Below are 21,693 nucleotides of genomic sequence, written 5' to 3' on the forward strand. Positions count from 1 at the left end.
GAAACTTCCCTGGCCCTTCGGAGGAATCCGCGGTGATCGTGATTTAACAGTGGAATCACTCGATAAAGAGATAAAATCACTCATTCTTGATTTCTTCTGTCGTCATTCAGAAAATACAATTATATCTTCTCCTCGAGAATTTTTTAGAAGTTCTGTATCGAATTATGTTTCATAGATGAGTGCCACTTTTCAGTGTTACTTATTTATTCTATTATTATATTTTAATGTCATATAAATTATAATAATATATTGGAGAAGAGAACTTCTTGGCCAAGTTAATACAGTAGCTTTACAATATTATTTCGATCTAACCAGAATATTAGTTTATTCAATTCACAATAATTCTATTCATCACTTAGCAACGTGAATATTCCAATTAAACAATAACATTGTAACGAGATATCTGACATATCTGAAATATAATAAACAGAATTTCCAACAACAGATCTTTGCTTTCCTTTGAATCATAATCTCTAAATAACTCGTATTCCATTATTATAATATTCATCATCTTATCACGATAGCATACAAATGTACAAATCGAAAACGAAAGACCACAGTCAAAAGAGCCACGAGTTTCCATTCCAGATACGCACTACAATACGCACAGAACTTCATTGAAAAACCGATTCTCCCGTCCTCTTGTTAGAAAACAAAAGTTTGATATTTACCCGAACGTTATCAGCGTATCGATGCATTGATAATGCACAACATTGTAGGACGCCTCTGTGCGATCGAGATTCGACGAGCCCGCTTTGGGTATTATTGTCGAGGAGAGCGGGCACACTCGAGTCTCCTTAACGGGATCGCCCTCATTTGCCAGGCGGCGTCTATTGTGTCCGTCCAGGGTTCGAAGTTCGATCGAGTTCTCGGGATGTTTTGTCCCGCGAGATCGAATAGGGAAAAGGCCGCCTTATTGCTCTCTCGTGAGCACGAGAGTGTCGCGAAAAGTGCCGGTATAGCGGGAACTTCCTGCCGGGAATCGCAAGTCGGGGAGATCTTTGATTGCACTGCGCCGAACGAATCGGGGGGTATTGACGCGATTGGAAAATGCTGTTTGCGGAACGCCCGGTGACGACGCGACGCTCGTTTCTGGGCTACGGTACAGCCAGACGTCTGTCAAGCTTTAACTTTCAATTCGAAATCGATCTAGACGTTGGCTTTCCCCTTTGAATGTTTTTTTTCTGTGTTCTCCCGGCGTCCCCGCTAAGTGATTCTTAGGCGACGCTTTCAATTCGAAATCGATCCGGCCGGTGAGCTTCCTTTGAGCTTTCTCCCTGTTCTTTTACTATCCTTGTCGAGTAATTGTAAGACGCTCGGTTTTCTTTGAGGCTTCCCTCTGTTCTTTTGGCATTCTCGTTCGAGCGATGCTGGGCCATTGAGCTCTCTTTGGAAGTTTTCGGTGTTCTTTGAGTGTTTGTACTAAGTAATTCTTACAGAGTGTGTATGCACGTCATCGTAAAGCTTGATATTAATTCTTTCAGCGATGAATTCTTTATTTTTCACATAAACATGTAATTCTTCTTTGTTTCGCTTCGATCTTTCATTAAATATACTCTACGCGCATTCGTCCCGCGTTCGACGAGTACACGCTCCATTTTTCGACTTTATTGCGAGAACCAGAGGTTTTTCCAACTAAACTCTACAGTTAACTGGTTAAAGACGATTGTTAAAGTAACTTTATGAACTCAAAACGCAAAGTTGATTGGTTGGAATTCGGTAGAGTTATACAATTTGATGAGACATTGATTTGATTAGAACTCGATAGTCTATCTGTTTCGATTCGTCTATTCAATGGTAGTCGAAGATAAAGTATAAATGTTCAAAAGTGAAAGCAAGTAGAAAATGAAAGGCTTTGACGATCATCCTTTCGTAATTTTCTAACGCCAGGCTACAAATGGAATGACTAAACACGAAAGTGGATGTGAATTTACCCTCGCATGTTTCCGTATTTACATTCGAGATGGAAATTCGAGTGTGTCGAGGATGGAAAACCGTGGCTCCCGGCCGGCGTGCAGGAGCGAGAAACTTTTCCCAGTGAGCGGAGCAGTTTTCGTAATCAGACAACTTAACGAGATACCTTCCAGGCCGCTCTCGATTTAAATTAGAGGGCAGCCGCCATTTTGATGCTCTTGAAAAAACAAGCCGGCGACTTTTCTTCCCACGTCCGTCCCCGAACTTGTTAAAACACCGCGAAATCTCGAGCTGCCGCCCCTTCAACCGCCGCGCGTGAAAACGTATAAACTTCCGAAGTTTTATCAACTTTTCTAATAACACTCGCTAAGGATACCGCCATTTTAATAATAAATCACGCGGCTGCGAGCCGGGCGTTGCGAGAGACTGTCGATCCATCTTCTCGGCCGCTTTTCATCGGAATAGTTTGACGAACGAAATTACCAACCGGAAATCGACAGACGTTTCTACTGGAAAGATTTTCAAATTCCAGTATCTCAATGTCCGATTGTTGCTCGTTGCTTCTACTTAGTTTATGATTGTAGAAGTTCACTGTTGAAGTTTGTATACATTAATTAACGACTTTACGAGAAGATTTGTAATTAACAAAATTACCAAACGAAAATCGACGGACGTTTCTACCGAAAAGATTTTAGAATTCCAATATCTCGATGTCTGATCGTTGCTCGCTGCTTCTACTTAGTATAATTGTAAAAGTTCACTGTAGAAATATGTACTCATTTATAATTACGTGTATCGATGAGTGATCATTTTTAAAGGAATTATAATTAAAGAAAAATTAACTTTATTTAAGAACTTGGTAAATTAAACAGAACGAGACTGCTTTTAGGACTTGTTTCCTCGAGTTCTCAGATTTAGACGTATTATAAATATACCGAGCTGCTATTCACGAGATAATTGCAAACTTTGTAGCATTGTTGGTTCCTCCAACGAAGTAGAAAGAATCTATAATGGCCGGACGCGCAACGAATCTCGGAATTGTCACGGAGGTCTCCGAAAACATTCAAAATTCCTTCTTCCGCCGCGAAGCCGACTAAAAGGGACATAAAAGTGTACACCGTATTCGGTATTCGCCTTATAGTATTCTCGAATGAATCTCCGGTAATGGGAACGGCTTTAAAGCACTCGGCTACAACTTCCTCCCCATTTCACCTCTTAATGCAACTTAAAAGAATGATCGTAAAGCATCGCGCTAAAAAAGAAGCTTCCCAGGAAGCGCCTATAAAACGATACAACGGTAATCAAGAGACGACACAGTCGCTTGGAGCAAGAAACTGGCAGGAATAAACCGAATAGTCGATGTAAAAGCGACGCTCCAAGATACGACTATTTACTTCTGCTTCTGTTATTCGTATCACAGAATTTCTATGGTATAAATTAATACTGCATTCATTGTAATCAAATAATTGACTAGCTAAGCAACCATATTCAACCTACTGCGAAGTTTACCAAACCTCATTTTAAAATAAAAATGAAAAGGATCTACGAAACTGACCCTGCGTAAACAGTTACTAATTAAAACATCTCTGCGACTAAATAAATGACTACCTAATTAACTATATAAATACTTAACAAAAAGCAGTTGCAAAGACTGAACTTACCAAATCCTACATTCACATCAAATCTCTACAAACATTAGTTTCTCAGTCACCACTTGATTTGATACAGCGAAACTGTGAAGTTGAATATTCAGTATTTTTAATTAAAATTATATGTAGCAATGTGAAATATTTAAATAAAATAGTTTTCCTGCTTAATTTATCTGTGAACTACCGTTAAATTAGTTTCAATCAATGTCGTCTATATTTCATCAGACAATGTCCAAATATTTCTACTGAGAAACTTCCTCTCTTCACAAATGATGAAAAATATCCAACATCAATCTTTCCATCAATCCATCAAATACTCAGATAAAATGCATTCCTTATTTAGCATAAGATTTTTCCATCCAGTTACACCTGAAAGATGACTATTTCCAGTGCACACCTGTCAATCGTTAAAATCATCCCCAAAGATTCTCATGTACGCGGTCGTTACAGCCGTCGTGGCGGTAATCGAATAATCAGCGTATTACGTAGTGTCTACTCACGGAAACCGTGGCGGAGCCGCTCATAAACGTCTATTACTTCGCGAGTAATAGGTCGCGGAAGAACAGAGATAGCGCGGAGCCGCGGGAGGGGCGCGCGAGGGGGAAGGATACGAGACGGAAGCGAGGCCGTTACACGGGAGCCCCGGAAGCGGCGTACGGGGCCGGGCTAAATCGTGTAATCGCATTCGCGCGAATATTTGACTTGCCGTGCCGGGGAAATTTCAGCCGTCTCCAGGCTGGCAAGTGGCAGCCCGGCTAACGGCGCGCGCCGCAGACATAATTACACGTCTGATTAAACATTACAATTGCAAGTCAGCCGAGATTTGTCACGAGCGTCTGCGGTCTTGCGGTCCGCGCATCCTCCTCCGCCTATCAGACGTGTCTGCTCCAGACTCTGGTCTGCATCCAAATCGCGTTGCGATTCGGTCACGAAGAAACGAAGAGGCTGGCGAACGGATACAACGCGACTCGCTGATTGATCCAATTAATGAACGACTCGTGTCTAGAAGAAGATAAGGAACAGGGTACTCCGATTTTACTGCTTTTCTGTGGAAGAGCATATAGCAGTGTTTTGAGGCGATGGGAATTTTTCGCTGGATTCTGGATTTTTTCACTAGGTTTTCCAGTTTTTAAGTTTCCAATTTTCTAACTTATCGAGTCCTTCCGTTTTCAGTTTCCTGGGTTCTCAGTGTGCTGAGTTCCCGATTCTCCAACTTCAGAATTTCCATATTTCCCAAATTAGCAATATTCTGAGCTTTCAATTTTCCAATTTTCCAACTTTGGAAACTTCGTATTTCCCAATTTCCCAATTTTCTAAGTTTCCGATTCCCCAAGTTCTCAGTATAGCAAGTTTTCAATTTTCCAACTTCAGAATTCCCATATTCTCCAAATTCCCAATCTCCTAAGCTTTCAATTTTCCAATTTTCCAACTTTGGAGACTTCGTATTTCCCAATTTTCCAAGTTTCCAATTCCCCAAGTTCTCAGTATAGCAAGTTCCCAATTTTCCAACTCCAGAATTTCCATATTCTCCAAATTCCTGATCTTCCAAGCTTCCAATTTTCCAATTTCCCTACTTCTCGGATTCCTGTCTTCCCAATTTCTTCATCTGAATCTTTAACGTACTACGAATTAAATAATAAAACGTAAATAACAGAGTAACACGACGAACAATGAATAAACTATAATTCTAATCCCCCCATTCCCTGCTGCAAAGTCCAGGAAAGCTGGATCAGCGAAAACGGCCAAACACTTCCGGCATAGAGTAACCACATATAAATACCCAGACCACATTTCTCGATTATTCCATTCATAGCATCCGGCGAGGAGCCGAAATTTTCGAATCGCATTCAGATTCTCGCGAGCCGCGGAAGAAAAGAAGAACCTAGGAGAGTCCGGTATTCAATAGTCGGCGAACGAAGCGTGAAAAATCCACTGGAAAAATACGCGGCCGACCGGATCGTCGATCAAAACGATCCTCATCAATCTTTGCCGGGGACGTTCGCTACGTAGCGCCGTTTCCGGCTCGGAAACGAATCCGATGTAACTTACAAACGATGGGATCGCCGTTGCCTGCACGACGATAATTGAATCGCGACGGTGACACGCTGCGTTTCGATCACGGAAACCTATCCTGCTATATATCTACCGATTTCCACGATCTTTACGACTCTGTTGCTGGAAAATCGATTGCTGTGCACCACTTCCGTCGATGCATTTAATCGAAGCATTTAATCGAAGCATTTAATTACGTACTACTGATAGATATTCCAACGTAACAGTTGATTCCGTTATAAATTATCTTCGACGACTCTCCATTGCTACTAATCTACATTCAAAACTCTACTCTACAACGAGACCTAATTAACAATCACATTTGAACCATTAGTTTCAATATATAATCATATTAAATTTCTCACAATTCTACCTATCTACCTATCTAAAACTCTGCCTATCAGTCCATCTACTAACTTCTACAATCTTCCTAGTCCCTCAATTTCAATTCGTCTTCAATACTGAATACTAATACAATAAAATTACACTATACAAAATTACTCATCAATCCTGCCTATCACAACCCTTCTCTCAAACGTTCAACGTCTATTCTTCGTTCATGCAACAAAGCTATCGACGTCATCTACCAATTTCTACAATCTGTCTCAAACCACAATCCATATTCCATTCCAATCTACAATATACTACCATATTCCTTCTACAACCTCAAGTACATTCCTCTAATTCTATTCACAATGGTCTACAACTCAATCCCCATCCCGTGGCCAGCTCTCTCATCAAACGATCGTTTCCGATCCGTCATTCCCGGCGAAACGATAAAATTACGCCCGCCAAATGGGTCAAGCGGCAGAGACGTTTATTTCGGCGGGCACTCGTCGCGCGATGACGCTGAATTGCGGCCGAGTTACCTGTCCCCGAGCGACGAAGCCCCGCGCGTGTATGTGTATCGCGAAAATTTCAACCGCACGAGCCCGCGCGGCAGTTTATGAACGCCCGGCGGCGCGACAACGTTTGCGTGCTGCGTTCCCGCGTCGCCGGACACCTGTAACGTTATTGCCGAGAATGCGCGATACATCAGCCGGCTGCATAATGCACGCAACCAAGATCCGAGCGTGACGTCCTTTCACGCTTCGCCCGTCCGTGGGAATTTCGAAGTCCCCGAGCTACGCCCTCGACGTCTCTTGCGTTGTACATGCAGCAGGAACAGAATTTTCCTTGTCTAAACTATAGTGTTACTATATTATAGATAATGAAAGAGTGGATCTTGAGTGATCGAGAACTAAGAATAAATATATGTATTCAACCCTTTGCACTCCAGAAGTTTTTCGCCAGGCTACGCCCTCGACGTCTTTTGCGTTATACATGCAGCAGGAACAGAATTTTCCTTTTCTAAATTACAGTGTTACTATATTGTAGACAATGAAAAAGTGGATCTTGAGTAATCGAGAGCTAGGAATAAATATATGTATTCAACCCTTCGCACTGCAGAAGTTTTTCGCCGGAAATATTCAATATTTTCTAATGAGACACAGATGATAGATTCTTAGATTGAATTAAGGAATCTCACATGCGTTGTGGGAGAGAACTATTTTCTTTCAATATTTCGTACATTGATGCATTGTACAAAGTTTAATATTAAATATCAAAGTTTACATATAGTGAACTATAAGAACTACAGGAATATTTGAAAATATCTGAAAATTATGTGAACACCGTGCCAAAAAATGGCAGTTTTCCCTGATTAGTGTACGAGCTTTAATCATTTAAGCAGTTATATTTTTTTTAATCAGCAAGCGTTGCAGAGTAATGTATAAGTGTAATATTTTTTAGAAGATTCTTTCGTCATCGTTCAACTTTAAGTATTTTTTGAAGATTCCAGTGAATATTACACCGATAAGAATGCAATTGACGTTGACGTTGCGTTTTGAATTTTTGATGTTGGGTGATTTTAGCTCGAAAGCTTCTTCGAAGTGACAGTGCTGCACGATGAATACGCAACGGATTTGGGGAAGTTAACTTTTTGCAGATGAAAGTGGATGAAAATATTGCGGATATCGTGCAAAGGGAAAAAATTGGACTGATACACGAGTATACGCGGACCGTTTTATTAAATTCGTTTATATGTTTTTGTTATGAAGGAGATTCGATTAAATATGGAAACTTGTTTTCGGATCAAATTGACTCGAATCGCCGAGAAGAATTGAAAGTTCAATTCTGCATGAAGTTGAAAAAGTTTTTCAGCGAAAAATAAAAATGAGCGTAATAAGAGAAATAAAGTAATGTTTACAATCAGTTTTTCAATTGAACGCCACAATACCTGGCCACGGCACTCCAATCGATTCAAACCTATTGCATTTGAGTGGTCGGAGCGAGTTGGAAGTCTATTGTGACCTGTGGCGTGTCTCGTGTCCCTTTTTTCATCGACAAACAAGTCTTAATGAAAAATAAATATTAACAGCTGAATAGATCTTGCACAGAGGACTGTAAATTCATTACACGGTAGGCCACCGGGTTTACTTCGTCAAATCGCAACTCGGTTTGCTAATTTCCCATTGAAATCGAGGAATAACATTTCTTACGCAATATTCATCGTGTCGTAGCGCAAACAAGCATTTCCATTTGACAATGTAAACGTATTAATAATCAGTAAACTCACTATGAAACAGTATTCCAATTTATTTTCCGTTAACATTTCGAAAGCTATTGTATTTTACAGATGTGGAAATTCTAGAAAAATGTTAACCGACTTTACAGTGAAAAAATGAGAATAAGAAGTCACTCAACAATTTCCACATTTAATTTTCATTGCACTATATTTGCCTCTATTGTAACAAACGCCCAGAAAGAGGAAAGTAATTAAAATTCAGAAAAATAATAATTACATAGCACATAACGTAAAAAATTTAGAACAATAATTACACAATAAATAACGTAAAAAATTTAGAACAATAATTGCACAATAAATAACGTAAAAAATGTAGGAAGACAATAATCGAGTCATAGATCAATGTTAAGTCCGCGAAACAGAAATTGAGAAAATTAACGTTTCAGCTTCTAAAATAATTATACAATATATTCAGAAGCCATCAAAGATGTACAAAATTCAGAAAATACCAAAAAATCGATTTAACCACACCCCCTCCCGAGCGACTCAATGAACAGTCTGAAAACTCGATCGCACATCGCGTCGATCGTTGCCACTACTCGATTCGCTGCACCGAAGAAATCAGACGCTCCTCGGAACAATCGGCGCAGCGAAGAACTCCGTGAAACTTTTCGAAAACGCGGCGTTCGGGTCCGGTCGCGACGGGGCGTGGCCCCGAACCGGCGGCGAGGAATTTAAAAAAAAAAAAATGCGGCGACCGGTCGAGTGCCAGGCGGGAAAGTTTCTCTCAATTAAACGCTGCTCCGGAACGCGTCGAAACGCGGAACGACCGCGGAATTTAATTAACATTCTGCCGTGTATAAAGAGACGAACCGCGCGGTTTTCTAAATCGGCTCGCCGGGCGAGAAAAATTCGCTCATACGCGCCGCTCCGCGCCGCGCCGCGCCGCGATCGATGAGCGTCGCATAAGTGGGTCGACTTTATTCCCAATCGCTTTCGAGAACATCCGATTCCCCGCGGGTTTCCGCGCGAACACGTTCACCTGTCTTGCGCCGAGCCTCGAATCGGTTTTTAATTAAACTGTTTCGATCGGCGTTCCCTTCGTTAATCGATGGAACACCACGGTCATTTCAATTTAATGGGAAAACGGAGGCTGCCTCTCGATCGACTTTTTTGCAGATTTTCATTTAACCGCGATTAACCGGATCTTTCGTCGCCGATGAGAATTAGAATGTTGTAGATCAGCGTTTCTTTTAAATTACCGAGGGGTAATTGGAATATTTTGATCCGATGATTGAATGTACGTTGACAGTCGTTGATTTCAGCGAGAATTCGGGTTTATCGTTGGTTGTTGGTGTTGAAACTTTGTTTTTGGGAAGAAATGTTAACACGTTATTTTTAGTCTATCGTTTAATCGCTAATCCTACGTTCATGTAACATTTTAAATATGTATAACACGAATCCAAAGTAAAATTTACACAATCGAATTCCTTATTCTCTTCCGTAAGTTAGAAATTTTGGTTCGATCGATGTTTAAACATGCGTTGTTAGTAGCTGAAATTTAGCCGACGTTCAATGCGTTAACATGGTGTGTTTAGTAATTCTTGTTGGTAAACTAAAATCTAATCTTGCGATTTATCAGATGAATGATTAGTCTATATATTTTCACCTGAATATATAAGTTCACTTGTTGATGTTGGTGTTGGTTGTAATTTTAAGGTCAACCTCATCCATTCTGAGACTTCTATAGCGTTTATAACAGTTTCCCTTCAGCTGACACGGTAAGCGTGTGATCGAGTATGCTTGTCAATCACGCTTGACAAATCCTGATTGACCGTTTCCCGCGAATTACACGCGCGAGCTCCATCTGGACATTTTACCTTACACTGTCATATCAATAACATTCAATCTAATCTTAGCATCCTCTGGAAATGTCAATTTCGAACAGTGCACAGGAAACACATTAAGCAGAGTTTATATTCAAGGTACAAACAAGATGATCGTTTCAGTATCAGTGGAACAGGCATGAGTTAAACAAATGTAATAAATGAAATAATAAATAAAACTCTAAGAACCTGCTTATCAACGTCAATGAACAGATTGATTGCGATGATCACTGATAACGCTTTAGAATTGCTCGAAAAAAATTACGTTCGATAAAAATATTTAATTGTGAAATTAATCTTATTTGCATTGATTATTCATCATTGCCAAAGAACAAGTGTCACGTAAAACCGTCGAAATGTCCGTGACAGCTAACGTGTTAACACTGTCGCTTTATTGCCACCATTAGAAGTCCCCAAGTATCGGAATCAATTTCAATGCGCAGTTCGGTTCCTCTTAAACTGCCGATAAAACCGGTTCATGTAAAAGTCGAAACTTCGCTTACCAAAGAACCGTAAGAAACCCATTGCGTGATTTTCGCGCCGTAAACGCCACCGCGGAAACAAACTCCGCGATCGCGGCAATTAATCTCGACCGTTCCGCGCGTTCGTATCGGCCGCGATCGCCGCGGGAACGATCGAGGAACGGAGGACTATCGAGTGTAGTCGTCGAAACTGCGGCTGGGAAGTCTTAAATCTTTGAAATCGTCGAAACTAAGTTTGGCGCGTGAACATTACGACGGCGGCCCTCTTTAACCCCCTGTAACAATGGATCAGACTCGCGGTGAAGGTTTAAAGAGGATTTAACGAGCATAAACATTGCTCGACTTTTCTAAATTCACGTCAAACATTATTCTACTGTCATCGATGATTGCTCTAAACTAATCAAAGAGACAGATTCTCACATATGTTTAGTTTAGAGCAAACATAGGCATAACATATGCTGGAATCTTTCTCTAATTAATTCTTAACCTTCGAGTATGGACGAGTGGTCTCGGAATTCTACATAAAACGCCGTGAATTTAGAAACCAGTGAAATTTCTGTTATATAGTTAATACTATTGCTATACAGAGACATTTAACAAGGAAAAACAAACGAATACATTTTTGTATCATTTACCACAAAAGAATTTAACTTCAATCTCTAATCCTTCGACTTAGATACTTAACATTTTAACACTAGAACTACCGTACCAGTGAAAATGACTGGTTTCGATTTTTTGTTTAGCAATTATTGATATCTTCGAAGCATTGAATATTCGAAATGATTTTGAAAATAGTTTCATTTGAGTAGTATAATGAATGCCTGAAGAAACTGAAAATAATCTATTGTTTCTGGAAAATTTTCACGGAAGAGTAACTCTACGGGAAAGCGGTTAAAATTTTCATGGCGCTTAAGGTGTCAAAGGTGAATGACAAGGTACACAGTTGTATCGATCATAGTCGAAATATAAATCGTGCATAAGGTAAACGGCAAAGTAGTTGTATCTATCATAACGGAGACATAAATCGTAGATAAGGTAAATGGCGAAGTAGTTGTATCGATCATAGTTGAGAAAGAAATCGAACTTCCGATCGTAACGCTTTAACGCGGCAATCCCGCTTGTTTCTGCGCAGAGGGAAGATGAACGAGATGGAGCAGATTCCTGAAGGCTGAGAGCGAGCGGATCCTCGACATGACCAGCTGGAGAATGCGGCCGACTGCATCGGCGCTCGGCGTCGTCGCCATCGTCTCCGCCATGATCGCTGCCACGACGGCTTCCGGTGAGACCAATTTCTTCAATCACTTACGGCTCTTCAGAAACATTTATACGACATCGGGATGTCGAAGTTGAAATGACAGTTTTGCTTGATTTATCTCTTTAGTACGCACTTTGCATTCATGAAGGTTAGAAACTTTTGATCGATAGTAGAGTTTGTGGGAACTCGTAAAGAATACGTTGTATTTGGAATGGAGAACTACTGTTTCGTTGTGTTTAATTAACTTCTTCAATGTTTGTTCTCGGGTAAAGCTATCTATTAAGTAATTAGATGATTCTTAAGAATTACTAATTTTGAAGCTTTACAAATACAGAAATATAGATACGGAAACTGAAGTATAGATCACTTCATTATATTCAGAGCTAATTAATCATAACACAAGATTCTAAGATATAAAGAGTTCTTTTAAAAGTTCCTTTAACCTTGGCACAAAATTTATTTGCGCAACAGTTTGGTAACTTTTAAATACCTTGGTAACCTTCAATTTTCCCTATATCATTTTTCAAATGAAAATCATTCAGTGTAGCAGAGACTACTTAGCGACATTTTGGCAATCTTCGATTATCCCTATATCATTTTCCAAATGAAAATCATTTAGTACAGCAGAGAACACTTAACGACACATTGGCAACCTACAATTTTCCCTATATCATTTTCCAAATGAAAATCATTTAGTATAGCAGACTACTTAGCAACACATTGACAACCTTCAATTTTCCCCACGCGAATATTCGAGTTTCATAGTTTCGTCCACAGACTGCCGCACTGTCGTCGACGGATCCTCCGCCATCGACTTCCGTCGTCGGGCGAATTTTTCAAACGGAACCCGATTATTTACTCCGCGCGCTCCTGTCGCGTAAGCGATTCCGCTCGGCCCGCCGATAAACGGTTCGAGCGTTTACCGCGGTGCTCGGTCGGCCGGGCGGAACAAAAAAAAAAAAATGCGGGAGAAGCACACTCGCGCACGCGTGCACACACCGCCGACTAGGAGATCACAGTTCGCCGCTTTTTATGACGCGGCCGACCGGCCGGAAATAATCTCCGAAATTCGTTTACGCGCAAACAACACGCGCGCCGAAGATCAATCGGGCCCGCGGTCGAAAATCGATGTCCTGTGACGGAGGCGACAGAAATGCATCGCTGGGAAAACGTTTGCTCTGCGGGCTCGCTCTTCGTCGCGCGCTTCAATCGTTTATTCAACCCTTTCAACCCTTTGGCACTTCATTTCGCATCTTCGTACTTTTCCCCTATTTCACTTCGGATCAATTTTCTTTGATTTACTCGTGAAATTCGCGTGCAAAGGATTTACGTGGCTGATGTTCGGTGTACGCCATTTTATACGTAAAACTTTATAGGTTCTATATATACATTGCTGCTATGTTCTATATTTTTCTCTAGGTGAAATTGAGATTCCTTTGGATCAACCCTTCGCAGTCGACAGTTGACTGTCGCCACTTGATTTCACGCAGTGAAACCATAAACCATAAAATATTCAAATCAAATAACCTTGTTCCTTAATTCACGTGTCATTCTTAACCAGTTAACTGTGTTTGACGAGTATACGCGTCATCGTGAAGCTTGACACGATACCAATTCTTTCAGCGATTAATTCTTTATTTTTTCACATAAACATGTAATCCATCTTTGTTTCGCTTTGATCTTTCATTAAAATATACTCTACGTGCATTCGTCCTGCGTGCAGAACAAGAGGTTTTTCCAACTAAATTCCACAGTTAACTGGTTAAAGTTTCCACCGATATCATCTACACGTCATCAGGTAACGTTGAAAATCTCAACCGAAGAACTCTCGGCTGCAAATCACTTCCGTCCAACGCACTCCCTCGCGACATTCATTCAAAGCCCATGCAATCCGCACACGCTTCCCAAACGTCGCGAGTCACAAAACGCGGATCCCGAAAAATCCCGGCGAAATCCAAACGAAGTTCCGCGAGCTCGCGGCTCGCCGAGCCATAATTACTCCGCAGCGACAAGGGAAGCTTTCCTCGCCGCCGAGGAAATTAATTTGCAATCCTCGAAAACTGTAGTGTCTTAAATACCCGCCGCGTCTCAATGGGATTCGGGCTCGCCCATTGTTCGCCGGCGCAAAAATGTTCATCCGAGCCGCGCCGCGAAGTTTCGGCCGCGCGCAAACAAAAACGAGCAGCGAAACCAGCGCCGGGACGCGAAACAGCGGAAAAGAGGAGGCGAACGAGAGGGGAAAATAGAAGAACCGGGAGAACCGTCGTCGTCGACCGCGGAACGGTCGTCCGCGACGGTAATCCGCGGAATCCGTCGGCGGTCACGTCCCGCGAAGCCGACAACGGCGATCCGTAAATTATGATCGATGAGCGGCGCTCCACAATTAAGCGAAGTTACGTGACCGATCGCGCTCGCGCTTCGGCCCGTAATTACTGGCTAAATTAGCGCAACTTTTTTGCCCGCGCCCCTTCACCCGTCCCCTTTTTGCGCCGACGTCGGGCGTCGGCCTCTGCAGCTTAATCTCCGGAGTTCTGTTGCGGCAAACGCGAGCGTTGCTCGGAGTGCGCGCGTTTACGACGAGTTTTCGGTCTCCCCGCCGTGCGTGAACTTGCACGTTAACGCCGGGCGGCGAGGGGAACCGAGAGGGACCGCGGGGGAAAGAGACCGCGCCGAGAACACGCGAGAGAGCGTGATTTTTTCCGTCGGTTTTCAATTTATTAAACGAAAGCGCGCGGAATTGAAGTTGCGTCGTTAAAAGTTCCGAAATTGGGAATGCGGTTTCTATGGGGGAAAAATGTGGGGACGAAGGAACGGGTCGGCGCGCTCGTCGGACGAAGGCGGCGTTATTTTGTTACCGGATGTCCGCGGAAGTTCCGTGATCGATCGGGTAACCGGCTCAGATGGAAATTACGCGGCGAATCTGTTTGCTTTGTTTTATGCGGCGCGGTTTTTAGTCGGCTGGAATGGAATTTCGGCGGATCGAATCGGCGAATACGGCGGCTGCCGGGCGAGCGTTGCGGTTCGTTAAAAATAAATAAACCGAGCGCGCCGGGGGCAGGGCGGCCGGGTAAATAGAACGAGAGCAAAGTGGAAGTTATGTCGCGGCCGTGGGAACCGATGTCGAGGCGGCCTCGAGTTCGCATTAGAATTTCAATCGGCTCGAAAGAAAAGAATGGACACGGGAGCGAACGGAGGTACGGCTTAGATAATGGCCGCGTGGAATTGATCGCCTCGATCCGCGAAATCATGTCGGGACAGTCTGGAGACTTGTTTTTCTGCTGGCAGATTTATCCTTCGGCGGATATCATTCGCTGCGGTCGCGTGAGATGTTTATTGGTTCGCGTTGCAAAGATTGAGATGTCCCTTGATTAACGCTGGATTCGCGGAGATTTATCGTACAATTTGTTTTATCGACTCTAGAAGAATAGTCGTTCGTTCGGATCCTGCAGACTGGAGGCTCGAACGTGGATTATTGATATTCGCGTAACTGCATCAGTCGAAATCGGTCGAAACATTTGGCAAATAATGTTTATAGAATCCAATATAAGTCGAATTGGCTCGTTCGATAAATCTAGTGTTAAAACAATCGAATTTATTCGGCTTTTCGAAGCTTCCATTCGGTGAGGAAATATTGGTTTTTCGTATGGAATATTTGTAGTGCTTGGAAATTTGATTTAGGTCAGTATCTCGCGTGGAATTGTAGTATTATATATTCTATTGTTATTTAATTATCATTCGGAGCTACAGTTCCAGTGAAATTTCAAGAATTGAGGTTAAAAATTTCGACTTGAAAATATGAAACTTTAGTATTACCTTTAATTCCGACGCTACAAATTGCGAATTCCCGCTGCAGATGAGATTAGAATTCCCCTTAAACAAACTCGATCTGATCACATTCCTCTTCAGTCAATTACCACCTTTATTAAGCATTCCAGTGTAATTAACAAAGCGTGCGAGTCGCCGAAGTATACGCATTATGCGCATCGCGCCGCGACAACTATTAATTAACGAACATCAAGTAAATTATATGCAGATACCGGTGTTCGATAATTACTCATTCAACATAATTAGCGATTTACTCGAACGAACGAGCATTGTTACGCCCCGGACAACTAATTCCGTGCGCGCGACCCGCTGTTACATTAATAACAATTAAGAAACGAGCTCGCCGCTTTTCTTCAATTAACTCGGAACGGAATCGCATTGATAAACCGGCTGCGCTCGTTACGAGTGAAACGTTAACTGCGCGCCACTCGTCTTGATACACCGGCCAACGTTTTCTTAAACGCTTCGGAAGATGAAGCTCGCGGTATTTATTTTCCTCCCGAAGTATTGCCGCGCGAGGGAAAAGTTTATGGAAGCCACGCTTTGCCGAGTTAAGAGTTAAACGATGTCCTCGCCGGGATCGAGTTCACCCGGTGACAGAAAAACACTGCAGCGTCGAGTGTTTCCTTGCGCGCTTTTAATTAGACGAAATCCTCGAGTTTCACGTGCAACAGTAGCATCTAAATACACCTTTTTATTCGTCCCTGGATGCTTCGTTTAAGGTTTCGTTCCTGAACCCTTTCAGTGAATACTTTGCTGTCGATGCTGTGGCAAATGCAGGAAATTTCGGAGAAAATGATTTCACACATTTCTGTGAATTGTATGAATTATGTAATCATTATGAGTATAAAAATAGACTTCTTAGAATTATTATATTCTGTGAAGACAAGAGTATCACAGACTTTTTATAATTGTCGACTATTAATTATTATATTGCTATGGTATAATATAATTGTTACATTCTTATGTAATTCTGTTATATTCGTAGAATGTAATGATGTTTCTCCTGTAAATTTCTTGGCAGAATGGAACGCGTCTGAACGAACAGACGTTCGACGCGATATTTGGCAAACGACAGCCTGTTTATGCGAACGGATATCGCTGACGCGTTAACACCGCTTGAAACGGGCTCCGGAAACTCTGGCTTATGGTTTCGGGAACTCTGGGTCGATGATATCGTGATTCAGAGTTTGCCAGAAGTGGCGGACATTCTATCGATTCATTTTCCTTTAATTGCTCTGGACGAAAGTTGGCTAACGTGAGAAGTTGCTTGGTAAAATTACTTGGCGATTATACAATCGTATGAGGAAATATTAATACTTAGTATTGCTGATGAACGTAATGGAAAATAATGGAGTTTGAATAATCGCCAAATATAGAATCTATAAATTATTCAATTGCTATAATTATGTTCACCGCGAGTGTCTGGCCACACACCGTTCGATACTAATTATATTTAGCTTACCAGACACATAACCTGCAAATAAATGTCTATTATTAGGTTTATCTTCATGGCACGCTATATATGGGCCACTACTACTCACATATCGTTTAACAGAGATAATCTGCACAAATAAATCTCTATTATTAAACCTGTGTGCACTCGCGTGAACTACGAAGTTAATACAAATATAATCGACATAAAAATAGGACATTGATCTGCACAATTAACGATTATAATTATTGTAGCAGAAATACTTTAGATAATATAAAGAGAGCTGTCTGATCAAATACAGACTTATACCACTCGACTCCTATAAAATCTGTCATTTCCATGTCTCGACATTATTTTACCCCGTTTTTAATAACAATATCACTTTTCTCAAACGATTATTACCAAGAGTACCACAAGCACGAACGCCGGGGGAAATAAAAGTCAAAGGAACGCTGACAAAATGTCGCATAAATCGGCCGAAAAACCGTTGTAAACGAGTGTCTCGGCTCATTCCGCATTCTTTCCGTATGTTTGGCCAACGATGGCCTTATTCGGGCGCGAAACCCGCGCCATTTGCCGGAGAAATTATAACGCGGATTAAAATTTCGTTGCATTCCTCCGGGAGCGGCTGGAATGTCCGGCCGGAACGAAATATCTACTGCGCCCAGAAAAATTCCAGACGCCGACCAACGCGCGGTAACAATGCCACTACCTAATTTCTTTGTCCGGAGACCTTGCGTGCACCGAATCCTCCGCCCTCTCTTCCGGAGAAAAATAACACCGCGAGAATTTCATTTGAAATGTCGCCGACTGAACGCGTCCAATACGGTCTTCACGCGAAGGGTCTTTATAAGGGTGGTCATAGTTCTCGATGTGCTAGGGAACAAGATGTTCAGCTGCCTTTCATTTTTCGAGGAAGGAAATAGTGTAGTATCTAGAATTTTTAGCGTAGGTTAAGAGGTTACATATATCTATATTTATTTCTAGTTCTCGATTACTCAAGATCCACTCTTTCATTATCTATGCTATAGTAACACTATAATAGTATCGGTAGAAAGGTGAAGAATTATTGCGACGATCGATAAGTGTGATTTCTGCAACTACTCACGAGAAACTTAGAGAGCTTAAAGGTTTCCAACTAAAGAATATTACCGAATAAACGCTCGAACGGGAAAACAGAAACTCCATTCAAATAAGAGGTACATAGCCATTCCCATTACACACCCTCGAGCGAGCAAGCAGTTACACCCTCTGTTCCACTAATAAAAACGACGGAGCTCGTATCATTCCACCGATAGATTCAGTCTCGCGGAAACCGTTCCCCTCCCGGCCGTGTCAGCACTTAGCGCTATTGGCTCGTCGACGGCGTCTCAGGAATAATACCACGGATACCGTTCCCCTTGAAACACCAAAACGGCGGCCCCGTTTCAACGGGAACTCGAAACACTACAATTTTTATAAGGTGCGCAAACAGTATCGTCGAAACCGGCGGAACAGGATCAAAAGAGAAATAAAGTGTGCAGATCCGAGGCGAGGCGAACAAATCGCCGGTACGTGTTCCGCGGCCGAGGGGAAACGGGGGGAGAGGAAAAAGAAAGGAGTACCGGAGTCGATACCTTCAACCTATTTTCCGCGCTCGGCCGAAGAGAAGAGCGGAGAGATAGTGAGACGGATAGAGGAACGGGCCGCGCAGCAGGGAGAGCGGCGGAGATAGCTAACGGTATATCGCTCGAGAGATCCTGTTCGACGTAAAATTACAAATGACGCGTATTTCTCTTGGAAGTCCTGAAAAGTGTGAAGCCGGAGGGCCACGATACTACGCTCCGCTTGTTATCTACGCTCGTGCCGAGCCGTGATACGCCACGAGCCAGAGATAGAAGGGGAACGATGGATACGTGGGTCGAGAGAGAGAGAAGAACGGGTCGAGATGGAACGAGTTAGAGAAAAATGGAGAAGAAAGAATGAGACGGAAGTGTAATGTATGTGGACAGAGTCAGAAAGACGTTGAAAGGCGAGAGGAGTGAGATAAAGATGTAAGCGGAAGTTCGGAAGGGTCAGGATGGTTTTCCTCCGACGGAAATACACTGCGCGATGATTCTTTAGCTTGTTAAAACGACTGGGCTGGTCTTCAATGGAACGAGACTGACGAGGGACTTCGGAATGCGTGGCGATCGAAGGTCGCCTCTCTTTTTAAGTGTCCCAATTTTCCGGGCTGTATGTCGGCTACCGACAGAACTATTAACCCCTTGCACTCGAGAGGTGACTCTCAGCCACCGCTTTACTTGATACAGCGAAACTATGACGTTGAAGATTTAGTATTTTAAATTAAACTTTGTATTGCTATGTGAAACATTTAAATAAAATAACTTTATTGCTTAATTTATCTGTGAATTATTATCAAAACCAGTTTCAAACGTCGACTATATCTCGTCGGAAAATCTTGAATATTTCCAGTCAAAAGCTTTCGAGTGCAAAGGGTTAACGCTTGCGCCTTGAAGGACTCCGCACGTGTCCTGTTTGAAAGTTCGGATGAAAGAACGCGCCGCGCCGATGTCGGGAATCGCTCCTGCGTCTCAATTTCGCTCTGTATCGGTTTCTGACAAATAACGCTAACGCACAAGAGTCGGCTCTTACAACGTCAACAAATAAAGATCGGTAACGAAGGGTCAGTCGATCGACCGCTATAAAGTAACGTCCGTTGCAGGGAACTTGGCACTTTCGTCTGAATGGTCAGATCGAAGGCGCCTTGCCTGCGGATTCTGGGTTCTGTATGAATCGCTGAGGCGAATAGGGGGAAGTAAGTGAGAAAAGAATAGGAAAAGGAGGAATGATAGAGAAAAAGTATAGGAAGAGCGTGAGAATGTAAGAGTAGGAGCACGCAAGAGAGACAAAGAGACCGGGCCGCTTTCGCGCGATGATAAAACGTCACTTTCCGATGGGTACTAAAAGATGCATCGACAGAGGGTGGTGCGCGTATAGCTGTCGAAGAAATCCTGGCGCAGGTATTCGCTGGCAACGCGCGTAACTCCGGAAGTATACATGAACAAAAGCTTTGGATCGCCTACGCTCGAAAGAGAGCGTTTTGATGTGCTTCTTGCGAATTGCAGGGTTCTTCGGTGTCTTGAGTCAATGGGGGCGCGGCTGCGGAATTTTGTTCTATGAGGGAGACGCGTAGGAAACGTGGCGTGTGGATAGATACGCTGAATCTTGAATGCGGAGCTATGGTGCTTTCTGTAGGGATTCAGGAGTTCAATGGGAGCTAATAATCAATGATTCCCACATTTGAAAATTGATGCTCTTGTTACCGAAGCTTCAAACGATCGAATCACTCGCGTATAGAGTAACTGTTCAATTAATCTACTCTCCCTAATCAATGTACTACACAGTCGCTACCGAATAAACACGTCGAAGCACTAAGATCTACTCGAAACTAACCAGTCCCCTTTCTCTGTCGCAGAAACCTTCAGCGACGCCACCGAGCACCCCCTACTCGAAGAAGAGCGACGCGCTGGCGAAGAGCCCCGAACTCCCAGCAACATCACCTTCATATCCATCGTTCCGCCAGAGAACCTCTCGAACAGCACGTCGAACGAGATCACGGTATCAATCCTGTCCCTCCGTGATCCAGCGAACCCCGAGGAGCCAGTGAACGACTCGATCGACGCGGAGTCGATCGCAGCGGCGCAATTCGACGAGAATTCAGCGTCGAACCCGATCCCCCCCAGCGAAGTTTGGCAAGATGGACACGAGGATCCCGCGGGAAGGACTCTGGACCACAACAGCTCCAGGTACAAGGTGCTGGACGCGTCCAGGGACTATCCCGGCGAGCCTACTCGCGCGGAGAGCGCCTCCAGCGTCGGTCCCTGGGAAGAGGACCAGTTCCAGGTCCCCTGGAGGAGCGAGCTGGACGACGTCCCGGTGGACGACGAGGGTCTGTCGAACGTCGTGGCGCAGGGTGACGAGGAGGGGATGGTGGAGTCGGTGCTGGAACCCCATAACAGGGAGTACCTGGACGGCATGGTGACCTGGATATCGGGGATCGCAACGGAGGCCAGGCCGATCGAGCAGAGGAACATGGAGGACATCAGGGCGATCTCGTTCCCAGTGCCTCCGCCTGCTGATCAGTTCGACAAGCAAGGGGATCAAGAGCTCCGCAAGGAGGCGAGGAAGGATCATCCCAGACGGGTGAACAATCACCTGCACGCTGGCTCCGGCAAGTCAACCAAGGGTTTCTACGAGATCAAGCCGTCGGTCAGGACGGACGCCGAGAACGATCACCTGTACGCGGCGGCTAGCACCGTTAGGACACTACCCGGGAGGAAGTTCGTGTTGCCTACCGTGGACAGCGCCTTCGGCAAGTTCGGCCCGTATTTCGAGGACGGCGATCGCGATACGAATATCACTGCCAGGATCGGCAGCACCATGCTGCTGGATTGCAGGATCGGAATGCTTGGGGATAAAGAGGTGAGCTGGCACTTTGCTTCTCTGGATTTTACGATTGGGGGATGGAAAGGTGAAATTGTTTCGTTGATGGCTTGTTTAAGTTTTTATATTGTATATGAGATTTATTGGTAATTGAATATAGGGAAATCGTGTGAGAATCGAGTTTCTCGTGAGATTTCGTTCCTT

At 43.3% G+C, this 21,693-nt stretch overlaps 1 protein-coding gene across 4 annotated transcripts in view; it reads left to right on the forward strand.

Annotated features, from left to right (window-relative positions):
- LOC116429918 (uncharacterized) overlaps positions 1 to 21,693 on the forward strand; it is a 383,306-nt gene that overhangs the window by 302,466 nt on the left and 59,147 nt on the right. For all 4 annotated transcript variants that reach the window (XM_076374295.1, XM_031983448.2, XM_031983449.2 and 1 more), the window contains 2 exons: positions 11,682 to 11,828; positions 20,522 to 21,528. In XM_076374295.1, coding sequence (XP_076230410.1) covers positions 11,741 to 11,828; positions 20,522 to 21,528 — 1,095 coding nt within the window. In that variant the 5' untranslated portion in view covers positions 11,682 to 11,740. The remainder of the gene's footprint in view (positions 1 to 11,681; positions 11,829 to 20,521; positions 21,529 to 21,693) is intronic.

This window comes from Nomia melanderi, chromosome 2, assembly GCF_051020985.1.
Source record: "Nomia melanderi isolate GNS246 chromosome 2, iyNomMela1, whole genome shotgun sequence".
NCBI lineage: Eukaryota > Metazoa > Arthropoda > Insecta > Hymenoptera > Halictidae > Nomia > Nomia melanderi.